Source organism: Oncorhynchus nerka, linkage group LG2 (assembly GCF_034236695.1).
Source record: "Oncorhynchus nerka isolate Pitt River linkage group LG2, Oner_Uvic_2.0, whole genome shotgun sequence".
Classification (NCBI taxonomy): Eukaryota; Metazoa; Chordata; class Actinopteri; order Salmoniformes; family Salmonidae; genus Oncorhynchus; species Oncorhynchus nerka.
In genome coordinates, this window is record NC_088397.1 from 43028399 (window position 1) to 43055405 (window position 27007).

Consider the following 27007-nt stretch of genomic DNA (forward strand, 5'->3'; position numbering starts at 1 on the left):
GTAGCTGCATTTGCATTTGTTTAAGCTATTTTCTAGTGACATTTATTTATTATCATTTATATTAACAAATGAGCAAATGAGGTGCAATTTTGCCTGGCATAGAAAATGTGCTCTATCGTCAGGTAACTGTTGTTCAGAGGGGCTAGCCAACAACACAGCTAACACAATCACTTCAAACTGAAGCTGGAAAGACAGCAAACTAGCTGCACTTTGTTTCGTTGGACTTGTTTACAAGTTACATTTCTTTGTATATATATATAGATGTACACACACAAAGTGAGAGGGGGAGAAAGAGAGAATTAATTTAAATAAAGGAGGGTAGGCCCTTCAATCCTGTCCTGTCCTAGCAGCCCTATACCCTGTGAAAGTAACCGCCCCTTATGTCCCTTAATCTTTTGAATGGGCTTGACGATTATATCACCACCTTATACACTGCTCAAAAAAGTTAAGGGAACACTAAAATAACACATCCTAGATCTGAATGAATGAAATATTCTTATTAAATACTTTTTTCTTTACATAGTTGAATGTGCTGACAACAAAATCACACAAAAATTATGAATGGAAATCAAATTTCTCAACCCATGGAGGTCTGGATTTGGAGTCACACTGAAAATTAACACTACAGGCTGATCCAACTTTGATGTAATGTCCTTAAAACAAGTCCAAATGAGGCTCAGTAGTGTGTGTGGCCTCCACGTGCCTGTATGACCTCCCTACAACGCCTGGGCATGCTCCTGATGAGGTGGCGGATGGTCTCCTGAGGGATCTCCTCCCAGACCTGGACTAAAGCATCCGCCAACTCCTGGACAGTCTGTGGTGCGACGTGGCGTTGGTGGATGGAGCGAGACATGATGTCCCAGATGTGCTCAATTGGATTCAGGTCTGGGGAACGGGCGGGCCGGTCCATAGCATCAATGCCTTCCTCTTGCAGGAACTGCTGACACACTCCAGCCACATGAGGTCTAGCATTGTCTTGCATTAGGAGGAACCCAGGGCCAACCGCACCAGCATATGGTCTCACAAGGGGTCTGAGGATCTCATCTCGGTACCTAATGGCAGTCAGGCTACCTCCGGCGAGCACATGGAGGGTTGTGCGGCTCCCCAAAGAAATGTCACCCCACACCATGACTGACCCACCACCAAACCGGTCATGCTGGAGGATGTTGCAGGCAGCAGAAAGTTCTCCACGGCGTCTCCAGACTGTCACGTCTGTCACATGTGCTCAGTGTGAACCTGCTTTCAACTGTGAAGAGCACAGGGCGCCAGTGGCGAATTTGCAAATCTTGGTGTTCTCTGGCAAATGCCAAACGTCCTGCACGGTGTTGGGCTGTAAGCACAACCCCCAACTGTGGACGTCGGGCCCTCATACCACCCTCATGGAGTCTGTTTCTGACCGTTTGAGCAGACACATGTACATTTGTGGCCTGCTGGAGGTCATTTTGCAGGGCTCTGGCAGTGCTCATCCTGCTCATCCTTAAACAAAGGCTGAGGTAGCGGTCCTGCTGCTGGGTTGTTGCCCTCCTATGGCCTCCTCCACGTCTCCTGGTGTACTGGCCTGTCTCCTGGTAGCGCCTCCATGCTCTGGACACTACGCTGACAGACACAGCAAACCTTCTTGCCATAGCTCGCATTGATGTTCCATCCTGGATGAGCTGCACTACCTGAGCCACTTGTGTGGGTTGTAGACTCCGTCTCATGCTACCACTAGAGTGAAAGCACCGCCAGCATTTAAAAGTGACCAAAACATCAGACAGGAAGGATAGGAACTGAGAAGTGGTCTGTGGTTATCATCTGCAGAACCACTCCTTTATTGGGGGTGTCTTGCTAATTGCCTAATTTCCACCTGTTGTCTATTCCATTTGCACAACAGCATGTGAAATTTATTGTCAATCAGTGTTGCTTCCTAGCGGACAGTTTGATTTCACAGAAGTGTGATTGACTTGGAGTTACAATTGTGTTGTTTAAGTGTTCCCTTTATTTTTTTGAGCAGTGTGTATATATATATATATACACACACACAGTTGAAGTCGGAAGTTTACATACACCTTAGCCAAATACATTTAAACTCAGTTTTTCACAATTCCTGATATTTAATCCTGGTAAAAATTCCCTGTCTTAGGTCAGTTAGGATCACCACTTTATTTTAAGAATGTGAAATGTCCGAATAATAGTAGAGAGAATGATTTATTTCAGCTTTAATTACTTTCATCACATTCCCAGTGGGTCAGAAGTTTACATACACTCAATTAGAATATGGTAGCATTGCCTTTAAATTGTTTAACTTGGGTCAAACATTTTGGGTAGCCTTCCACAAGCTTCCCACAATTAGTTGGGTGAATTTTGGCCCATTCCTCCTAACAGAGCTGGAGTAATTGAGTCAGGTTTGTAGGCCTCCTTGCTCGCTCACGCTTTTTCAGTTCTGCCCACACATTTTCTATAGGATTGAGGTCAGGGCTTTGTGATGGCCACTCTAATACCTTGACTTTGTTGTCCTTAAGCCATTTTGACAAAACTTTGGAAGTATGCGTTGGGTGATTGTCCATTTGGAAGACCAATTTGTGACCAAGCTTTTAACTGATGTCTTGAGATGTTGCTTCAATAAATCCACATAATTTTCCTACCTCATGATGCCATCTATTTTGTTAAGTGCACCAGTCCCTCCTGCAGCAAAGCACCCCCACAACATGATGCTGCCACACCCGTGCTTCATGGTTGGGGTGGTGTTCTTCGGCTTGCAAGCTTTCCCCTTTCTCCTCCAAACATAACGATGGTCATTGTGGCCAAACAGCTCCATTTTTGTTTCATCAAATCAGAGTACATTTCTCCAAAAAGTACGATCTTTGTCCCCATGTGCAGTTGCAAACCGTAGTCTGGCTATTTTATGGCGTTTTTGGAGCAGTGGCTTCTTCCTTGCTGAGTGGCCTTTCAGGTTATGTCTATATATGACTCCTTTTACTGTGGATATAGATACTTTTGTACCCGTTTCCTCCAGCATCTTCACACTGTCCTTTGCTGTTGTTCTGGGATTTATTTGCACTTTTCGCACCAAAGTACATTCATCTCTAGGAGACAGAAATTTTGTGGATAAAAAAAAATATTTGCGTTTGTGGATTAATTTACTTCTGCAAGTGCCCAACCTGAAGTATTTGGCTTGAAAACCGCTACGTTTTTGTCCATTGAAAAACATTCAAAAAAAACTACAAACTTCAAAAACTACAAGGCTACTTCTTGGTAAATGGCTTGTCACTTTTATAGTATATAACAGAGTGACAGTCAGACACAGTAAAATAGAACAGAGGAGAGTTCTCTGGAAAATCATGAACCCCTTTAGTCGCCTGACACTTCTGTGGTTCTAGATTAGACTCTACACCTGAGGCCTAGATGCTCAAGAGGCAACTGTCTTTAATCTTTCTCTAAGTAGGTTCTCTGTTTGGAAGAACCAGCGATTGGGTGCAGCTGCGAGCCTCAAAATTATACACGCAACACATTGCCGCTCATTCAATTGGCCGACACATGTACAACGTTAGCACACGTTGGATACAGAATGCAACACGCAAAACAGACCAAAAAAAAAAACAACTGAGGACTGATGTTTACTTTCTACACTGTTCCCTTTGTGGAGGACACTTCCTTCTTTCTATCACTCTTCTATTTTTCCCATTTCAAAAAAAAATCTGTGACAACCAATCCTTTCTTCCTAACAGGGACTCGCAACCAAGAGAGCAGCAACAGTTACACAAAAGAGGACATCCACAATTGACTCTCTCTCCCTCTAACCTCCCTGCCCCACTCTGTCTATTCTTTAAACACACAGTGCTCACTCTCCTCTTTATTTTTATTTCCTCTTAAATTTAACTAGGCAAGTCAGTTAAGAACAAATGCTTATTTACAATGACGGCCTACCGAAAGGAAAAAAGGCCTCCAGCGAGAATGGGGGCTAGGATTAAAAATTAAAAATATATTTAAAAAAAATATAGGACAAAACACATATCACGACAAGAGAGACACCACAACACTACATAAAGAGAGACAACAAAGCATGGCGGCAACACATGACAACACAGCATAGTAGCAACACAACATGGCAGCAGCACAAAGCATGGTACAAACATTATTGGGCACAGACAACAGCACAAAGGGCAAGAAGGTAAAGACAACAATTCGTCACACGAAGCAGCCACAACTGTCAGTAAGAGTGTCCATGATTGAGTCTTTGAATGAAGAAATGGAGATAAAAAAACTGTCCAGTTTGAGTGTTTTTTACAGCTCGTTCCAGTCGCTAGCTGCAGCAAACTCAAAAGAGGAGCGACCCAGGGACGTGTGTGCTTTGGGGACCTTTAACAGAATGCGACAGGCAGAACGGGTGTTGTATGTGGAGGATGAGGGCTGCAGTTGGTATCTCAGATAGGGGGGAGTGAGGCCTGAGAGGGTTTTATAAATAAGCATCAACTTGCGGCGTGTATACTGAGATGACCAGTTTACAGAGGAGCATAGAGTGCGGTGATGTGTCCTATAAGGAGCATTGGTGGCAAATCTGATGGCCGATTGATAAAGAACATCTAGCCGCTCGAGAGCAACCTTACCTACCGATCTATAAATTACATCTCCGTAATTTAGCATGGGTTGGATGGTCATCTGAATCAGGGTTAGGTTGGCAAATGGGGTGAAAGAGAAGCAATTACGATAGAGGAAACCATGTCTAGATTTAACCTTTGCCTGCAGCTTTGATATGTGCTGAGAGAAGGACAGTGCACCATCTAGCCATACTCCCAAGTACATGTATGAGGTGACTATCTTAAGCTCCAAACCCGCAGAGGTAGTAATCACACTGGTGGGAAGAGGGGCATTCTTCTTACCAAACCACATTACCTTTATTTTGGAGGTGTTCAGAACAAGGTTAAGGGCAGAGAAAGCTTTTTGGAAACTAAGAAAGCTTTGTTGTAGAGTGTTTAACACAAATTCCAGGTAGGGGCCAGCTGAGTATAAGACTATCATCTCCATATAAATGGATGAGAGAGCTTCCTACTGCCTGAGCTATGTTGTTGATGTAAATTGAGAAGAGTGTGGGGTCAGGATCAAGCCTTGGGGTACTCCCTTGGTGACAGGCAGTGGCTGAGACAGCAGATGTTCTGACTTTATACACTGCACTCTTTGAGAGAGTTGAACAGAGCACCTCCTCACATTTTCACTCCCCCCGCTCACCTATTCTATTTCCTTCCCTTTATCACCCCCTCTCTCCTTCTTTTCAGGCCAGAGGGACCACAGCAGACAGTGAATGGCCCTGATGTCATTAACTAGCTGTAGTTCTTTGTGCTGAGCTAGCCAATCCACAGATAACGGTCTTCTGTCCTAAAGAACTGCCCCACCACCACCATCACCACCACCACCACCCCCCCATGCTACACAGCTGGGTGTAACCTCACACTCATCAACAGGTCATTCAAATGCATACATCCTCTCTACAATATAAGTGATTCTCTTATATTTGGAAACTATTCAGACCCGTTGACTTTCTCAACATTTAGATACGTTACTGCCTTGTTCTAAAAATGGATTGAATAGTTTATCCCTCATCTACACACAATACCCCGTAATGACAAAGCAAAAACAGTTTTTTTTCTTCAATTTGACACAAAAAAAATAAACAACTGAAATATCACATTTACATAACTACTCGGACACTTTACTCAGTATTTTGTTGAAGCACTTTTGGCAGCGATTACAGCCTCAAGTCTTCTTGGGAATGGCGCTTCAAGCTTGGCACACCTGTGTTTGAGGGGTTTCTCCCATTATTCTCTGCATATCCTCTCAAGCTCTGTCAGGTTCCATAGGGAGTGCCGAACAGCTAGTTTCAGGTCTCTCCATAGATGTTCGATCGATCGGGTTCAAGTCCGGGCTCTGGCTGGGCCACTCAAGGACATTCAGAGACTTGTCTCGAAGCCACTCCTGCATTGTCTTGGCTGTGTGTGGAAGGTGAACCCTCGCTCTGGGGCAGATTGTCATCAAGGATCTCGCTGTACTTTGCTCCGTTTATCTTTCCCCTCGATCCTGACAAGTCTCCCAGTCCCTGCCACTGAAAAACATCCCCACAGCATGATGCTGCCACCACCATGCTTTACCGTAGGGATGGTGCCAGTTTTCCTCCAGACATGACACTTGGCATTCAGCAGTTCACTCTTGGTTTCAATAAACCAAAGGAACTTGTTTCTCGTGTTCTGAGTCCAAGTGGGCTGTCCTGTGCCTTTTACTGAGGAGTAGATTCCGTCTGGCCACTCTACCATAAAGGCCTGATTGGTGGAGTACTGCATAGATGGTTGTCCTTCTGGAAGGTTCTCCCATCTCCACAGAGGAACTCTGGAGCTCTGTCAGAGTGACCATCAGTTTCTTGTTCACCTCCCTGACCAAGGCCCTTCTCCCCCGATTGCTCAGTTTGGCCATACGGCCAGCTCTAGGAAGAGTCTTGGTGGTTCCAAACGTCTTCTATTTAAGAATTGATTGATTTTTTAAAATTTTTTTTTACCTTTATTTTACTAGGCAAGTCAGTTAAGAACAAATTATTATTTTCAATGACGGCCTAGGAACAGTGGGTTAACTGCCTGTTCAGGGGCAGAACGACAGATTTGTACATTGTCAGCTCGGGGATTCGAACTTGCAACCTTTCAGTTACTAGTCCAACGCCCCCAATTATGGAGGCCACTGTGTTCTTGTGGACCTTCCATGCTGCAGACATTTCTTCCTCAGATCGGTGCCTAGACACAATTGTGTCTGGGAGCTCTATGGACAATTCCTCCAACCTCATGGCTTGGTTTTTGCTCTGACATGCACTGTCAACGGTGGGACCTTATATAGACAGGTGTTTCCCTTTCCAAATCATGTCCAATCAATTGAATTTACTACAGGTGGACTCCAATCAAGTTGTAGAAACATCTCAAGGATGATCAATGGAAACAGGATGAGCCTGAGCTCAATTTTGAGTCTCATAGCAAAGTTTCTGAATAATTATGTAAATACGTTTTTTAATTATTTATTTTTTAATACATTTACAAACATTTCAAAAAACCTGTTGTCACTTTGTCATTATGGGGTATTGTGTGTAGATTAAATACATGTTAAATGTGTTTTTTTAAACATGTTAAATACATACAATTTTAGAATAAGGCTGTAACATAAACTCATAAAGTCAAGGGGTCTGAATACTTTCCGAATGCGCTGTATATAAACCAGGTAGTTTGGGTCTTCGATGCTGATTGGCTGAAACAGCATTTCAGTCGTGAGTATATTAGACAATATATGAAGAGATGGAGACCCGCACGCTGTCCAAAACTGAGGCTTGAATGCAAGTTTGGAACCACCAAGACTCTTCCTAGAGCTGGCCGTATGGCCAAACTGAGCAATCGGGGGAGAAGGGCCTTGGTTAAAACATCATGGTGCCCCAAAATGCATAGTGCAAGAAAGTGCATAAATGAAAGGTGAAACCAAAACAAATGTTTCAGACAATTTGCCATGGGTATGACGCAAAACTACTTGTTTACTGTTATATGTACAGTATATCACGAAAGTGAGTACACCCCTCACATTTTTGTAAATATTTGAGTATATCTTTTCATGTGACAACACTGAAGAAATGACACTTTGCTACAATGTAAAGTAGTGAGTGTACAGCTTGTATAACAGTGTAAATTTGCTGTCCCCTCAAAATAACTCAACACACAGCCATTAATGTCTAAACCGCTGGCTACAAAAGAGAGTACACCCCTAAATGAAAATGTCCAAATTGGGCCCAAAGTGTCAATATTTTGTGTGGCCACCATCATTTTCCAGCACTGCCTTATCCCTCTTGGGCATGGAGTTCACCAGAGCTTCACAGGTTGCCACTGGAGTCCTCTTCCACTCATCCATGACGACATCACGGAGCTGGTGGATGTTAGAGACCTTGCACTCCTCCACCTTCCGTTTGAGGATGCCCCACAAATGCTCAATAAGGTTTAGGTCTGGAGACATGCTTGGCGAGTCCATCACTTTTACCCTCAGCTTCTTTAGCAAGGCAGTGGTCGTCTTGGAGGTGTGTTTGGGGTCGTTATCATGTTGGAATACTGCCCTGCGGCCGAGTCTCCGAAAGGAGGGGATCAAGCTCTGCTTCAGTATGTCACAGTACATGTTGGCCTTCATGGTTCCCTCAATGAACTGTAGCTCCCCAGTGCCGGCAGCACTCATGCAGTCCCAGACCATGACACTCCCACCACCATGCTTGACTGTAGGCAAGACACACTTGTCTTTGTACTCCTCACCTGGTTGCCGCCATACACGCTTGACACCATCTGAACCAAATAAGTTTATCTTGGTCTCATCAGACCACAGGACATGGTTCCAGTAATCAATGTCCTTAGTCCGCTTGTCTTCAGCAAACTGTTTGCGGGCTTTCTTGTGCATCCTCTTTAGAAGAGGCTTCCTTCTGGGACGACAGTCATGCAGACCAATTTGATGCAGTGTACGGCGTATGGTCTGAGCACTGACAGGCTGACCCCCCACCCCTTCAACCTTTGCAGCAATGCTGGCAGCACTCATACGTCTATTTCCCAAAGACATCCTCTGGATATGACGCTGAGCACGTGCACTCAACTTATTTGGTCGACCATGGCGAGGCCTGTTCTGAGTGGAACCTGTCCAGTTAAACCGCTGTATGGTCTTGGCCACCATGCTGCAGCTCAGTTTCAGGGTCTTGGCAATCTTCTTATAGCCCAGGCCATCTTTATGTAGAGCAACAATTCTTTTTTTCAGATCCTCAGAGAGTTCTTTGCCATGAGGTGCCATGTTGAACTTCCAGTGACCAGTCAGTATGAGGGAGTGTGAGAGCGATGACACCAAATTTAACACACCTGCTCCCCAGTCACACCTGAGACCTTGTAACACTAACGAGTCTCATGACACCAGGGAGGGAAAATGGCTAATTGGGCCCAATTTGGACATTTTCACTTAGGGGTGTACTCACTCTTGTTGCCAGCGGTTTAGACATTAATGGCTGTGTGTTGAGTTATTTTGAGGGGACATCAAATTTACACTGTTATACAAGCTGTACACTCACTACTTTACATTCTAGCAAAGTGTCATTTCTTCAGCGTTGTCACATGAAAAGATATACTCAAATATGTGAGGGGTGTACACATTTACAAAAATGTGAGGGGTGTACTCACTTTTGTGATATACTACTGTATGTTGGTAATCAGTTTATAATTGCAATAAGGCAAGACACCTCAGGGGTTTGTGCTATATGGCCAATATACCACTGCTAAAGGCTGTATCCAGGCAGTCTGCTTTGCGTCTTGCATAAGAACAGCCTTTAGTATATTGTATATTGGCCATTATAAACTGGGTGGTTTGAGCACTGAATGCTGACTGGCTGACAACAGTGGTATATCAGAACGTATACCACGGGTATGACAAAACATTTATTTTTACTGCTCTAATTACGTTGGTAACCAGTTTATAATAGAAATAAGGCACCTCTGGGTTTTGTGGCATATGGCCAATATACCACGGCTAAGGCCTGTATCCAGACACTCCGCGATGCGTTGTGCGTAAGAACAGCCCTTCGGCGTGATATATTGGCCATATACCACAAAACCCGAGGTGCCTTATTGCTTAAATATACCACACCAGCTCGGACCTTATTGCTCAAATATCTAGGCCTGGGCTACATATATCGTGATCTGAAAGGCTACATTCCACATAACCTACTGACAACTCAGTCTGTGTAAATCAATGTAAAAGTCAGATCTGAATGTGAGATGGTCTGTAAACTGTATCTTTTAAGAAACTAAATGGCTTTGAAAAAGCCCTCTCTTTTTAGGTAACCTGATTGACTGGGATGACATCTGATATCAATAGGATGCAAATGATCCAACTGACTCTCAACAGACGGTCTTTCAAAACCTGTGAACATTCAAATAATGCTCTGACTGTGTGCGCACTGTTGCATGCGCTGACAACAGAGAGAGAGTTGCTCAGCAGCTTCAGAAACAGGAAGAGAACAGGAAGTGTGAGGGAGGCCCACGCGGCCTGACAGGAAGTTATTCTGCAACAGAAACATTGTCTGATGAACCCAGAGGAGTTCATTAACAACTACACTAACATAACACCTTGAGGGACACACACTAACAGAGAAATAAACACACACACACACATATATAGAAACATACACACGCAGAAAAATAAACTCACAGACACAAACACACAACACCTCCACTACACACTGAAACACACGGGTCATGTGGAATCTACAGGGAGGGGGAATTTGTTATCCAAACTGCTCACGGAGGATATTAAAATCAGACACATTACCACAGAAGCACGATGATCAACATCTCACACAATATAGTTTCGGAATTAGCTAGTAAGCTGTCGTCCACAGTCCTTGGGCAGGCTATACATAGATCAAAACATACCGCATAAAATCAAACTAAATCAAACATTGACACATCTCCATATTCATAATCTCCATATTCATCTGATTTGAAATCATAGAAATATAGATAATAGAATATACTTTCCCATTGACCTTTGACAGTGGGTGGACCGGCAGCCATCATTGTGGTAGTAATTGGAAGTAAAAATGTCAATTCAATTTAAAATGTCAATGGCGTACCAGCTAAATTGCAGTGCTCTGAACAGATAGGTCCATTCTATGAACTATATTGAAATTACACCCACCCTTTATTCAAGAGTATGCTGTGTCTCAACTGTTGGCGGGCACAACACACGCACCTCAAATTATGAAAATTAGCGTTTAAAACTACAACATATGCGAAAAAATGTTTTATGCAGTTTACACGTTTTTTTGATAATTGATGTTAAAGGTTAAAAGGTTTTTTAACTACCAAATGCAACCGTTAATCTTTTCCAGTGATGAAGACAGAAGTCTCATGGTATAGTAGGGTACGCATTAGACTTGGGCGGTATAATGTATATACCCTATACCAGGGTATTTTTAAATACCCACAGTAGGATTTTCAATAGCTCAAACAATGTTTAGCTTATTTTTTCATGAATGTGAATATACTGAATATTTTCAAATTAATACCTGCAGTCAACTTGTGCCCTAGGTGAAAAGACAAAGCAGATCGTGTTCCTCATTTCAGCTGTTGTGTCATTTTTTAAAACTGTTCCCCAAAGCAGCTGATTGAGCCAGTCACATAGTAGGAGAGAAAGAGCACACGGTGCAAACGGAAGCTTTCATGACGTGACGACCCACTGTTGCGCAGCGCAAGAGAGCGGATCAAGTTACACTTGAAATTCACTACTAACGTTCGCCAGATAAATATCCTATAACTATACTGAACAAAAACATAATTGCAACATGTAAAGTGTTGGTCCCATGTTTCATGAGCTGAAATAAAAGATCCCAGAAACGTTCCATATGCACAAGAAGCATATTTCTCTCAAATTCTGTGCACAAATTTGTATACATCCCTGTTAGTGGGCATTTCTCCTTTGACAAGATAATACATCCTGACAGGTGTGTTATATCAAGAAGCTGATTAAATAGCATGATCATTACACAGGTGCACCTTATGCATAATGCCACAGATGTCTCAAGTTTTGAGAATGCATGCAATTGGCATGCTGACTGCAGGAATGTCTACCAGAGCTGTTTCCAGAGAGTGTAATGTTCATTTCTCTACCATAAGCCTCCTCCAACGTTGTTTTCGAGAATTTGGCAGTACGTCCATCCGGCCTCACACCCGCAGACCATGTGTAACCACACCAGCCCAGGACCTCCACATCCGGCCTCGTCACCTGTGGGATCGTCTGAGACAAGCCACCAGGACAACTGATGAAACTGAGGAGTATTTCTGTCTGTAAAAAAAGCCCCCCCAGAGTTTTTTTTTGTTGGGGGGGGGGGGGCTCATGGCCCTCCCAGGCCCATCCAAGGCGGCGCCCCTGCCCAGTCATGTGAAATCCATAGATTAGGGACTAATGAATATTTTTTTAAATCGTTGAAAATGCTAAATTTGTGAAAATGCTGCATGTTCTGTTTATATTTTTGTTCAATATATAAGTTTCACTATCTAAGATGTGCCAACAAAAAAAAAGGTCTCCAGCAATGCATTTGGTTTGCTAACTTGCTAGCTAAGTCACAAGCTTAAAAGATAAAGCTCCTTGGTTACAGCAAAAGACAGCCAATCCGCTCCTGGATCAAGTTCCCTGCTGTCTGATATTTGTTTTGTGAGTGCAGCAAACCTTTTGAGATAGTTATACAACTTCATGAGCTGGGGTATCTTTAGTCGTTGCAATTTGTTTAATGTTCGCTTGTAATTGCTACCATTTAGCTAGCGTCTGCTTGGGAATTCAGTGGTACTTTGTTAGTATGCATAATTTAAAAATAATAATAATACATTTGAAAAGAAATACACTATTTATACAGAAGTATGTGGACACCCATTCAAATTAGTGGATTCAGCTATTTCAGCCACACCCATTGCTGACAGGTGTACAAAATCGAGCACACTGCCATGCAATCTCCATAGACAAACATTGGCAGTAAAATGGCATTACTGAAGAGCTAGCTCAGTGACTTTCAATGTGGCACCGTCATAGGATGTCGCCTTTCCAACAAGTCAGGTCGCCAAATGTCTGCCCTGCTAGAGCTGCCCTGGTCAACTGGAAGTGCTATTATTGTGGAGGTGGAAACATCTAGGAGCAACAACGGCTCAACCGCGAAGTGGTAGGCCACACAACCTCACAGAACGAGGCCGCCGAGATCTGAAGTGCGTAGCACATATAAATCGTCTGTCCTCGGTTGCAACACCACCGAATTCCAAACTTCCTCTGGAAGCAACATCAGCACAAGAACTGTTGGGCGGTAGCTTCATAAAATGGGCTTCCTTAGCCGAGCAGCCACACACAAGCCTAAGATCGCCATGCACAATGCCAAGCGTCGGCTGGAGTGGTGTAAAGCTTGCCGCAATTGGACTCTGAAGCAGTGAAAACGCGTTCTCTGGAATAAAGAATCACACTTTACCATCTGGCAGTCTGACGTACAAATCTGGGTTTGGCGGATGCCAGGAGAATGCCTGCCCCAATGCATAGTGCCAACTGTAAAGTTTGGTGGAGGGGGAATAATGGTCTGGGGCTGTTTTTCTTGGTTTGGGCTAGGCCCCTTATTTCCAGTGAAGGGAAATCTTAATGATACAGCATACAATGATGTTCTAGACGATTCTGTGCTTCCAACTTTGTGGCAACAGTTTGGGGAAGGCCCATTCCTGTTTCACTTTGTGCCCCTGTGCACAAAGCGAGGTCCATACAGAAATGGTTTGTCGAGATAGGTGTGGAAGAACTTTACTGGCCTGCACAGAGCCCTAACCTCAACCCCATCGAAACACCTTTGGGATGAATTGGAACACCGACCTCGAGCCAGGGCAAATCGCCCAACATCATTGCCCGACTTCACTAATGCTGCTGTGGCTGAATGGAAGCAAGTCCCCGCAGCAATGTTCCAACATCTAGTGGAAAGCCTTCCCAGAAGAGTGGAGGCTGTTACAGCAGCAAAGGGGGGACCAACTCTATAATAATGCCCGTGATTTTGGAATGAGATGACCACATACTTTTGGTCATATAGTGTAGCACCCCCTTGTGTGCACTGCCGCTAATACCGTATACCCCGGTAAGGTACAGAAACGGTATGAAGGTATGAAAATCTGGATGCTGCCCAACCCTAGTATGCATAATGGTTCAATTTTGAGCACCTCTATCTCCTGAATGTTTTGGCATTCTGATACCAAAAATGTCACTTCTGACCATTTCTACCGTGGGTAAATATGTATGGAAGGTTTCGTTCAAACAAAAAGGGGTGCGGTCAAAAAGTGATTGAAATCAAATGGAACGACCTTCTTATAAAACAGCCAGGCAGTGAACAGGGCACCTACAGTCCTACTGTAATCCCCCAGGACTTATAATTAACAAAATAATACTGTTGATTCCTGATAAATGCTACAGCTTCTGTACTGCCATGAGTTTGCACTTATCGATTCGACTGTATACCGTGGCATTGCATTTTTCCCTCGTCCTAATCACCGATCTAACACAGTAGGGATCCATACTATATCCAATAGAGCCATGATAGATCAAAATAAGGATTCCACAATAAAGCTTACACTATCCTGACAGATAAAGGGTTAGTGATCAGTGGTTACTTCTAGTAATGGAGGGTTAATGGGTAATAAACCCTGTATTCATATCAGCCAATATAAATGTGCCAATTGGGCCAGTAGTATACAGTATTAAGTAAGTCTGCGTTTAGCTAAGGCTTTTCTGTACATTACTGATCTTAACTGCACTGTGCTTTGTTGACTCTTCCATGCTTCGGCCTCTGCAACCTTCCCAGTTCCATTCGGGAAAGTCTTTCGTTCAGCACTCCCTGACAAATTACTTTCTCTAATGACTAGAGGTCAGAGACCATGTGACCAAGGTGAAGAGGCTGGAGTGTGTGTGTGTGTGTGTGTGTGTGTGTGTGTGTGTGTGTGTGTGTGTGTGTGTGTGTGTGTGTGTGTGTGTGTGTGTGTGTGTGTGTGTGTGTGTGTGTCTGGAGAGGGACCTCTATGAAGGTGTTGTTGGCAGATCCGGTGTCCTGTTTGAATGCCCTGGTAACACTTTCAGTTGCTGTTATACCGGTGTTGTAACACTGTAATTAGCTACACGAGTAATGACATTGTATTGCGTCCTTCCTTGCATCCAATCCCAGAAAGCGATATAGTTGAACACTTGCTTTCACTTATCCTATTATGTTCGATTGCTCATGCAATCCAGCTTTACTTCAAGGAAGGGTGGAGAGAGGGATGCATTTTATAGGCTACAGTAAGTATCTGGCCTTGAACAGCTCTTAACAGGAGATAACCATTAGGCCCTGAAGCCTTATGAGGGGACAATAAGGGCAGGGGGCCAGTCACCCATTTGAGGTCGGGGAGAATTTCGGGGAAAATTCTCCACTCAAATGTTGCTTGTGTACAACATACAGCAACATATTTCATCCGAAATGAAGTGAAAACTATTTGAAAGAACAGCACAGTGCTCTCCCAAAAATCAGCCTAATGCTCGATGAGGCTACTAGTGTGAATAAAAACAGTGCCTTGATTGTTAACATCAGACTTCGGCTGGCAGATATGGACGTACTGGCAAACATTTTTGTTGATCTTGTGGAACTGGAGGAATTGTCAGCTGGGGGAATTGTCCGCAATCTGCATTAGAGGGTGTAAAGTTTACTGAGGACTTTCTCTCCAAAACCCTCATTGGAATTACGTGTGGTGGTGCGTCTGTCATGCTGGGACGCAAGAGCGGAGTAGTAACAAAGCTCCAGGCCCTCTTCCCTAATATAACTGCTCGGCACACAGGCTTGAGCTCACATTCGGCGATGTGGTAAAAGAGATGGGAGCCGTCAATCCTTTGAAAATACTTATGGACAAGCTATATGTGCTTTATACCGTATCCAATCCAAAAAACCGAATGGAGCTGAGGGAGTGCATAGAGAGTTTAGACATTTAGCTGTCCTACAATCAACAGGATCTTGGACACTAAAATGGGTGGCATCCAGTTTTAGAACTGTCAAGTCCGTGTGGAAAAATGACCCGGCTCGTCACAAGCATTTCACCACAGCAGCTGAGGAGGCCTCCTGCGACCGTGTGACCCGTCAGAGCCTAGTGGCCTTACCACAAGCATATCCTCGCATGCGTTTGTCAACGATCCAGGCCTTATGTGTTACGCACATCAGGAACTATCCGAATTGTCACTCGAGCGGGGCAATCACCCAGGAAGCGAGGGTGTTCAGTGCAAATGGCAGAGCAGCCAGGCTGACACACACAACTCAGCCACACAGGGATTCAGGTGAACTCTTTCTAAGGCGTCAAACTGAATGGTTGAAGACCCAGCAGCAGAGTCCTTAATCAGAGGGAGTTTTTCTCGAGCTCGGCGAGGAACCATGGAGGCCAGAATGATCTCTTAAGGAGGACAGACGGTGGACAATACAGGACACAGAGGAGCTGAAGGTGCTTTACGCGCAATACTGGCCGGAGGACGTAGGAGCAATGTATGGAGAAACAGAGGTAGAATCTCTCGACCCGCGGTTCGGCATCGACAGTCCATGCACGGTCATACGGACCTACAGGCGCTACAAGGACACGAATGGTAATGATAAAGGACACATTCCAGGTGGACATAAAGTGCTGGTGATCAGCGGTCAGCACTGTCCCAATCTCCGGAACAAATCTGATTTGCACCTCGACCTGCGCCTCTCCGCATACCTTCACCATTATCAAGTTAAAGTGAAGTTAAATCGGAATAAGCGCTTCATATCATCGCATAGGCACGAGGCCTGTAAATTATAATAGGTGTTCTGCTGTAGCCTACATCGATGTATTTTATTGGAGGTACATTCTGATATCACAATCATTTGACTTGATAGGTTTGTTCGACTGCTACATTGACGCCCTGAAAAGCATACGAAATGCACGTCTTGTAAGCCCCACAGCTATGTGTGCATGTGCATATGGCAGGTGTTCTGCCGTGACGCCTAAAAATGTTGCTGTACATTGATGTCTAGAAAATGAGGCTACAAGAAAGTCCGACTTGTAAGCGCCACAGCTATACCAGGGCACGTGGGTGGGTATATTATACATGTCTGGGACGGTGGCTGTGAGAGAAACGCGCCAGTATCTCTCACGTAACTAGCATGACATTCACTGTCTATGATCTCTCTCTCCCGCTCTGCTCCGAAAGACACAAGCATCTCTCAAGCGTTGCACTGAATCATTTAATTTAGACTCTGTGCGGTAGGCCACCAAAATATTTGATACATTTCCAAATATTGTTTTGCGAGAGAGAGAGAGAGAGAGAGAGACTGACTTTTGGCACGAGTGCACCGCCCATCACCAGTGAGCTGTGCATCATTGTGTGGATCAGTGAAACTGGAAAGCATTTTTTATGACTACAATTTCCTCCTCACATTGTAGCCTACAACATGTCTCCACACACCTAGGCCTAGGCTATTGATGGATTCAAGACCAGGTGGTTTTTTATTGATATCAGATTCTCAGTTGTGTAAGTGTCAAAGTAGCCTGCCATTCCGATCATTTGTGTGGTATTAACAAAGATTCAGCCAATGTCTCCAGTCACGTAAAATGACGTACATAGAATTGCATGAAATGCTTTTATTAAAAGGCCAACATTTTCAACAAAAATGTACCCCATGTATAAAACTTCTGTACGTGTGTTACGGATATGAAACGGCTAGCTTAGTTAGCGGTGGTGTGCGCTAAATAGCGTTTCAATCGGTGGCGTCACTTGCTCTGAGACCTTGAAGTAGTAGTTCCCCTTGCTCTGCAAGGGCCGCGGCTTTTGTGGAGCGATGGGTAACGATGCTTCGTGGGTGACCTTTGTTGATATGTGCATAGTTCGCGCCAGGGTATGGGCGAGGGGACGGTCTAAAGTTATACTGTTACACGTGCCTCTACGCCACTACACAAATGCGATGAAATGAATGCAATGCTTTATAATAAAATTAGTTTTTTTTATTCTCTTGTGCTCACTGCTTGTTCCGGCAACTCCCGATTTACAAATGAAGCACTGGATACCTCGCAAAGAAACTGCTTGCTATCCCTTTCAATTTCACATTCTTCTGTCACACATTCTTCTGTCACGCATTCCTCTCTCTCTCTTCTCTCCCAACACTAACCTAACGTAGCAGGTGTAAAAGAAACACACCGGCATGCAATGGATTACGGTCGTTGTTGTTAATTACCAAGTTTTCAAGTTTTAAACTATGTCGAATGTCTCCCTACTACAGTTTGGCCTTGATCTCATTCATCTCTAGAGAAACTATGCAATGTGTGCGCATTGAGCTCACAGAAGAGAAAAAAAACAGAAAGAAATGGAATTGAAAATAATTGAACCAATGATTTTGGTTAAATCTCTCAGCATAACACACACACACACACACACACACACACACACACAGAGAGATGTTCTGACCAGAGGCTAGTTCCCACCAGAGCCAGGCCTGTAAAGCAGCCCCCCTAGGGAGGCTGTCGACCCAGTGAACGGGTCACAGTGTCAACAGGAAACAGACGCGACACACACACATCCTACACAGGACATAAGTTCAACAACCAAAACAAACCCTTTTTAAAAATGTATATTTATTCTACACCCCCTGGCTTCTGTCGTTGTATTCTAGGCTACTCACTGTTGTGTCAAGGGCAGACTGTCAATATCGTGGCCTGTAACAGTCTGAATGCAGACCAAAGCAGCAACGAAAAGTTGGTAGCAGAAAATCATTTCACACAACGCACGTTGCGTCACACAGACTGAAGTCAAAATTGTAAGCCAAGTGTGGTAAAACTCGTCTGCGATCATCACAACAGACAAAGATCTCTCCTGCATGGGAACAGTGAACAAAGTACATCCTTGTATCTCCTTCCCTGTTCAATAATAACCTATTCATCACAATAAAGTATTCATAATCATCTATTTCCAGCCTCATCATCACAAGAGGAGCAGAACATAACATCAGACAATCCCCCCGGGGCACTTGACGGGTAATGTTGTTTAAGAGCACCCTGAGGAGGCGGCTGGCTGCTTGTCTGATCAACTCTATTTAGAGCACATCTGTTGACAAGTGCTCTGATTTAAAAGTAGTGCACTGCATAGGGAATAGGGTGCCATTCGGGATGCCGGCCCTGTGTCATCTCCTCCAGTTTCGTCCAGTCGTCACAAGAGACATGCAGTCAACAGCCTCTCTCTGTCTTCTTTGTGTCTATTTATAACAAGATTGTCTGTTGACTCAACACCTTCACGTAAGACCTCTCTCTGGACTGCAATGGGGGTGAAAAGAGGAGGGGAGAGGAGGATGGAGCATGGAGGGGGACGGAGAGAGGGGCAAACATGGCCTGCAGATGAAATACTCAACAACAAACATGCCCACACACCCAAAAGCACATGTTCACAAATGAGCTTGCACACACAGAGAAATACATGAAAAGCACGTATGCTTTCCCACACACACAGATTAAACAAAAATAAACACACACACACACACACATGGCTTAGACCAAGCCATCAGCAACATAAATCTGTCAACCTCAAGCCAACACAAGCCCTCAAGATGGCATCGACAGCACTGGAAGTGTGTGATCTACTGTTGGGACGCAGGATTCTGGGTCATTGTGTAACAGGCTATCTGTATGTTGGCTGTATGTTCTCTGAATGTTGTTTAGTGAAGGCTTCCCAGACAGACAGGAAATGAACGGCTTCTCTGTCGTGACACAGACTGTGGAGGTGCGGGGGTATAGCGTCCAGCCTCTAGGTCAGGGTGGTGAATGACCTGACTTTGTTTGGCCATCAACACCTCCCTTCGCCGGCTCACACACGCACGAGCGTGCACACGCACTAGTCAAACCCAGACTTCTCTAAACGCAGTCCCTGTCGCAGTCCTTGAACTGAGGTTCCTCTGCTGCAGAACAGAATTATCATTATAAATGTGGGAGCAATTACACAGCCATCCATCTAGTGTCTTATCAGTGGCCTGGCGTTCCCTGGAATAGTCTTCCCTGTCGTTACGAAGACAGTCCATCTCAAGGTGCATCCGAAATGGCTCCCTATTCCCCAATATAGTGCACTATTTTTTACCAGGGCCCATTGAGATCAGGTCAAAAGTAGTGTATTGGGTGTGCTATTTGGGATGCATCCCTAGATCCACGGGAAGTCCTCTAGATCCGTGGGTTTGTTTGTATGCGTCCCTACTTCCTGTCTCTACTAACGCTGCTTTCAGTGCCACCCATTAGGAACAGAGCAAATACACACAAACACACACACACACACTCACACACACACACACGAAGAAGAGAACAGAGCATGCTTTTAGGATTCCTATTACAACAGTGGCACTATGGTTATTACATACCTCTGTGTGCTTATTTCGTGTTTGTTACTGAATTAACATTGGTTAGTATTATTCAACTTTGTGTGCTTACAGTAGGCCTATACCTAGCGCAGGGTAACTAATACTAATTACGTAAGTTGTACTTCCATAGTTACAAAAGAATCTGTTTGAAAAATACAGATTTGAATAGAGAGACAGCTAACCATATATGGACAGTAGGCCTTGTCTCCTGCTGCTGTGTTGACAGGTCATGTCACAGGTCATGTCAGGCTCCTTCCTGTCTGTCTGTCTGTCTGTCTGTCTGTCTGTCTGTCTGTCTGTCTGTCTGTCTCTGTCTGTCTGTCTGTGTGAACTATAACTGATACCATTCACCTTCACTCATCCTCACATACCATCCCATCCCCGGCCAGTTAAATAAATCAATAGTAGGGCTTAGGCCATTAACCCCACCTTACAGCACATCCAACTTCCTCATTTTTATTTTATTTTATTGATTTAACTAGGCAAGTCAGTTCAGAACAAATTCTTATTTAAAATGATGGCATAGGAACAGTGGGTTAACTGCCTTGTTCAGGGGCAGAACGACAGATTTTTACCTTGTCGGCTCGGGGATTCGATCTACTAAGGCTACCTGTCGCCCTAATACAAACAACAGATGAACAACAATGAACAAGCAGCATCGCTTTCTGCTTTTCACTCTTTTTGAAAAGCTTCAGCAAAATATTTGCTAAACCACTTCCTCTTTTTGACATTGTGACAAAGCGCAAAGGAACTAACTGACAGGCTGACTCTAATGTCGGGTTCTGCCCCGTGGTTTCGGCCCATTGTCTAACGGTCTCGTGCCACACCGGGGGGATGGGGGGGAATCAAGACCTCTAGAAGCCAACCGTAATAATATTGATGGCCCCATTTTCCAATTTTCCCATGCAGTGGCCCATGTGTGGTTGGGAGACTGAATGGTTACAAGGCCCGTAGCCTAAGGCCAGTCAGCTGGATGCGTCCATAAAATGCACCGTATTCTTTACTTATGGACCCTGGTCAAAAGAAGTGCACTATATAGGGAATAGGGTACCATTTGGGACGCATCCAGCTGACAGACTATAGGCTACGAGCCTTATAACCATTTAGTCTCCCAACCACACATGGGCAACTGCACGGGAAAATGGGGCCATCAATATTACGGTTGACTTCAAAAAGGCCCTGATTCCGACCACCTTGCCACGGGGCAAAACCGTCTGGCTGCGACAAGGTTACCACTCGCGCACGCACACACAGAGAAAGAGAAACACACGCGCACACATGACTGCAGATATACTATCCAATATACTAGCCCAATTAAGTCATGCCTTCTCACATTACTTGTCTATGTAGTCTACATCCAATGAAGTACATTACGGAGTTCTAACCAAGCTGGGTGGTGATTAGGGCTGTGGCGGTGACCGGAGTCATGAAGGCAGTCAAATTCCACGTGACCGTTTAGTCACGGTAATTATGCTTCTCGAAGCTCTGATGCTGCCGATTATCATTAGTAGCCTACCAAACTAGCTACCAACTGGTACTCGGCACTCTACTGTCCCCCTAATCACTCTGACAATGTAAATGTAAAAAAATAAAATCTAACGCTTCACTTCATGTGGCACAGCATTTCTATACGCTATGCGATCGCGGGAGAAAACAGAGTGATGGCCGCTAATAAAAAGAGGAGGATCTCATGAGTTTTCTATAGGCTAGGCCTACTATATTCATTTCTCAACTTTCCTAATATTATGCACATTGCGTATAATGTACAAAAGGAGTATAGTCTACCTGGCTGGCATGAAAATAAACCACGGGGAAAAGCGTCCTCCATTCGCTATTTAAGTGCATAGATGACATATTTTTTCCCGCTGCCCCTGTTTCGATACAGGTGCATGAGAATGGTCCATTCTAAATCGAAACAAATGTTACACATTTTATTTTGTATAAGTATAAACTAGATTCGATCAAGAAGTCTGATGGGTGACAATATGCGCTTATCAATTATATATTAGTCAGTCGGCATGGCTACCACAGCATTACGGCTTAGTGGGACTATCATTGGTTTTTCAGCAGGACAATGACCCAACACACCTCCAGGCTGTGTAAGGGCTATTTGACCAAGAAGGAGAGTGATGGAGTGCTGCATCAGATGACCTGGCCACCACGATCACCCGACCTCAACCCAATTGAGATGGTTTTGGATGAATTGGACCACTGAGTGAAGGAAAAGGAGCCAACAAGTGTTCAGCATATGTGGGAACTTCTTCAATACTGTTGGAAAAGCATTCCAGGTGAAGCTGGTTGAGAGAATGTCAAGAGTGTGCAAAGATGTCATCAAGGCAAAGGGTGGCTACTTTGAAGAATCTCAAATATAAAATATATTTTGATTAAAATAACACTTTTTTGATTACTACATGATTCCATGTGTTATTTCACAGTTTTGTTGTCTTCACTATTATTCTACACTGTAGAAAAGAGTACAAATAAAGAAAAACTCTGGAATGAGTAGGTGTGTCCAAACGTTTGACTAGTACTGTACACATTGGAATTGGATAAGGATGAGCGCAGTTGCATCCCGGATGAGCCGGTCTTCACTTGTATGTAGCTTGTGAGAAAGACCTGATCACGTGAAGGAGAGCCATGTGAGTGCGAGACGCTTCGGATTGCGCAGCACACTCAGGGAGAAGGGCACAACGCAGCAAGCCGGGCTGCAAAGAGCATGGATTTTTTTTTAGGGCGCATTACAGCCACAAAGGGGATGCTACTGAGAAATTCAAGGCATTATCAAGTGCTTATCAAATTGTGAATGAGAGACTATTGGTGTGTTTAGCCTGAGCAAAAAAACTAAGCAGAGCCCATGCCTTTCAAGCGACTTTTTTTCAAATCATTAGTCTCATCATGTATTAAAAATCTAAACATATAGCCCAACATTTGTAGAACAACTAAAGTTACATTAATAATTCTAAATTAAGCATACCTGTTTCTTTGTTAACCGCTCAACACAGAATAGCCGCGCTCCCTCAAATCGTTTGGAGAAAATATTTATATATTTGTTCAACTGTATTCTTCATACTATGGAATAATATAAAATAATGCCACGGAATCATAAGCTAATCTTGTCTGCTAAATGAACTAGTTTAGCCCACAGCCATTTGGCATAACCACATCAGGACCGAGCATAAGGACAACTCAGAGTATGCTATTCTGTTATTCTGAAATAGACTACATTTTCTTCATATCATGCTTCTTTAGACCTGTCTAAAATAAATAATGGATTTATTGTGAAGGTGTAGGGGATATTACATGGATTTGTTAGACTTTTTGTTATGTGTGGAAGCCAGGAGATGCTAAATGGGTTTATGTTAATTAAAGGTCAATTACCGTGAGACCGACAGTTATTTGTTTGACAATCACCGGCTGACGAAATTTCACGACCGCCGCAGGCCTAGCGGTGATAGCCTACTATGATATATAATATCTCCTTATGGCACGCAAATTAAACAGCGATGATGTCCAATATTCATCAATAACCTCACAACCCAGTCCCGTGCATTCAGGGTTTGTTCTCAACAAAGGCAGTGAATAAATGTGAAGGACATGTCATCGCTTTGGGGAACAGTATCTTCATCTCGTTGTGATGCTCGACTCAAATGCAAAAACACATTTCAGCAAGGTCCAAAGCAAATTTTTTCTAACACTGAGTCATTGAGGGAAAGCAATTATGTTGTAACGATGAAAAGACACCCTATTGCAACAGCAACAACACATGGCATGGAGAGCTCACGTGAAGAGAATTTGATATTATTGTGACTGGCAGAAATGCCCAACCTGATCTCAGAGCATTTCGTATTATTCTCGACGTAATTCTGAGGCACTCCATTTAGTATATGTTATGTTTCGTATGGTATGTAATTACATTTTGAATGTCCATCACCGATCTCATATGATATGTTACGATTTACAATTCAAATTGTTTTGGGAATTTTCTAAATGTGCAATGTTATGAATTTTCAAAACGTATGATATGTTATGAATTCTAGCTAGGTATCTAACATTAGCTAGCTGGCTACCGTTAGTTAGGCTAGAGGTTAAGGCCAGGGTAAAGTTTAGGAGTTAGGTTAAAGGGTTAAGGGCAGGGTGAGCTAAAAGGGTTAAGGTTAGGGGAAGGGTTAGTTAACACGCCAAGTAGTTGCAATGTAGCAAAAAAGTAGTATGTAGTTGAAAAGTTGCTATTTAGCTCAAATGCTGTCACTGATGATATTCAAATTTGCAACCTTCATTTGCATTATACACCCACCAGTCCAACCAAACTACTTTCGTTTTTGCATTAAGTAACCGTCTGTCTTACGTAACCATACCAAACGTAACATATCATACTTACTTGCAGTCCAGCTTTACATTTACAATGCTACATCTAGTCTATGAGACCAGGCTGCAACGCCCCATGGATATGCTACCCCGCCAGCACCTGGGCTGAGGACTTTCAGAATCACACAACACTCATGATTTCAACCAACAGATCATTCAGCCTAACAGCATAATAGCACTGATCTCCTTAATCTTCTGCACCTATATGAAGGCATGCTCGCACATGCTTTGCCTTATCTGCTCTGTGTACAGTAGCTAGAAGAGCACCACCCATATGTTGCAACAGCAAGCCAAATTCTAACTGTACTAATGCAATTATTGCTCTACATATGGACAGCTAAATAACATCACCAGAGAATGCTTCTAGGACTCACATGTGAGCGAATCAATTAATTAATTGCCCGGTAACAGAGACACACAGTGACTGACGGACACACAATGCGCTCTGCGCTCTGCAAAGGTCGGCAGAAATCTTTCAGTGGGCTTTCAGGGACCGCGGAGGGGCATACCTCAAAGAGACCTTCACACAGCAGTCGTTCTGGCTCGCCATCCTATCCTCTTTCTTTCAGTGCTCCCCTCTGTTACAAAAGTATCTGAACTGTGCCAGTCAGAGTCCGTTTAGTGCGTAAAAATCCAGTATTGCGTCAAACAAAAGCGCATGGTACTTCAGGTTAGAAGCTCGGGCCGCGGTGCTGTCATCATAACCTGCCGTGGGTAATCCTGCTACCGTCGGCTTCTGCTTCTGTCCACCCTCACAATCTACACCTCCGTTCTTCGCACGCGCTTTTCTTCTCCTTTCTTATTTATTTCGCCGCTGCTACATCCTGTTGTGTATGTGCGAAGTCTACAAACCGTTTCGGCGCTCATCCAAAACCACACAGTAACAGCCTTCTCTGCCTATTTATTGTCTGTCTCACATTGAATGTGCACAGCGGAGGCAGAGAGAGAAAACCATAGGGGGCGGGTGTGAATCGCATTTGATTGACAAGCTCTTAGCCACACATATCAAATGCTCCCACCCCCGTCCTACCTAATAGGCCAATTAGGGAGCTCAGAGCCTCAAAGTCTCAGAGGCGCCCAATGGTGTGCGCGCGCGTGCGCGCGTGCGCGTGTGCGCGCGTATGCGTGTGTTAGGTTGTGGGCAGAAGCACAGGGAACATCTGAGGCCCGTTAACCAGTCATAAAGAGAGTCAATGTTCCCATGTTTGAGAGGGGGGTTCAAGGTCACAGATTTAACATCATGGGGGTCAAAGGTAACATACCAAGTTAGGGATGTAGTTGTATGACGACTAGTGCATGGTAAAGTAAAAAAAGAGTGAGTGAGTCTATCCACTACAGATAACATATAACAAGCACAGAACAAGCTGGGATAGGCCGGGCGTGACTAGCGGCAGATAGTAGGTAAGGGTTTTCAGGAAGAGTGAGTCGATCCACCACTGATAGGCCTATATTGCTTCATCCCGCAACGAGCCAACATTTCCCGTCAACAGAGGCATATCCAATATCTCTTTTAACAATACTTGTGATTTGTCAGGTTGAATGTGTCCTTCGCCATAAAATAAGCATTTAAAACACGTTTTTATCTCAGGGTCTACCATTTTACGCCTGTATAAGTGGGAAATCACGTGTTAGTTTACGTACGCGTATCTCCGTGGTCTAGAATGGACTACAATGGCAGCCCACGTGCAGAAAATGGGAGACCCTGGGTAAAAACTTTTTTAAACGCTATTTGATGGCGAAGGACATATTTATTGATAGCGAAGGACAGTGTTGTTCCTAGAGACATTGGATGTTGGTGGGAAACGTTATTTTGGTGAAACAGCATAGTTTAGGTTTGGTTGATCAAGGATGCCAGGCTACGGAAGCTTCCACTATCGAGCCATCTGTAAACAATGGCTCCTTGCGGGATGAGTCCTATAGTGACTAATGGCAGATAGATCATGGTTTTGAGTAAAAAGAGTGAGCCTATCCACTACTAGTAAAATAGCAGAAGCAACATAATTCATTACAAGCATGTAACAAGTTATATTAGACCTATGGATTTGATGTTAAAAGAGAGTAAGGTTTTATCAACTGGTATTGCAATGGTGTTATGGTAGAATGTGTTTCTGGTGGGGAGGAGCAACCATGCGAAGGAAGTGGCTCAGTACCGTGTTTCTTTCCTGCTTTCAGTCACAATCTTCAAAAGAGGAAATGTAAGTTCTCTCTTCCGTTTTTTCGCCCCTCTGTTCTCTCCTGCCGATCACCTCCAGGCTATTGTAGCTGTAGTGAATGTTTGGAAGGAATGTCAGAATCAAGGACCATCTCTGATCTTTTGTACTGTTGATTTTCTCAATTAGGATGTGTTTCAAAAGTATGATTTCCTCTCTCTGACTTTGGCTCCGGCAAACGTCTTGATTCCTACCTATTTATGGTTAATCTTTGTAGAAAAACCGAACATGTCCTAAATCCTTTCCTCACCCTCCATGGCGCATGTTGAAGGGATCAAATCCCATCTGACAAATTGTCATTTTGTTCGGACACCATTATCTGGGATGAATTAGACGCATGTCACAGAAACAGGGCAGATTTCCAATCCAACGTGTTATGAGAGCTCCACAAACAGAAGGATCCATCGTTTCAATTCCATACAACTTTTTCATTTTTTTACAACGTTTTTTCCCATTGGTTTTTCCAAAACACACAAGAAGACAA

The 27007-nt window shown here is 43.9% G+C and overlaps 1 protein-coding gene across 1 annotated transcript in view; it reads right to left on the reverse strand.

Moving 5' to 3' along the window:
- Positions 1-25217, reverse strand: part of LOC115135492 (kinesin-like protein KIF21B) — a 126076-nt gene extending 100859 nt beyond the window's left edge. Inside the window, 1 exon segment of the mRNA XM_029670259.2 lies at positions 24823-25217. Within this exon segment, the coding sequence (XP_029526119.2) occupies positions 24823-24863 (41 nt within the window). The 5' untranslated portion in view covers positions 24864-25217.
- Positions 25218-27007: the final 1790 nt, after the last annotated feature.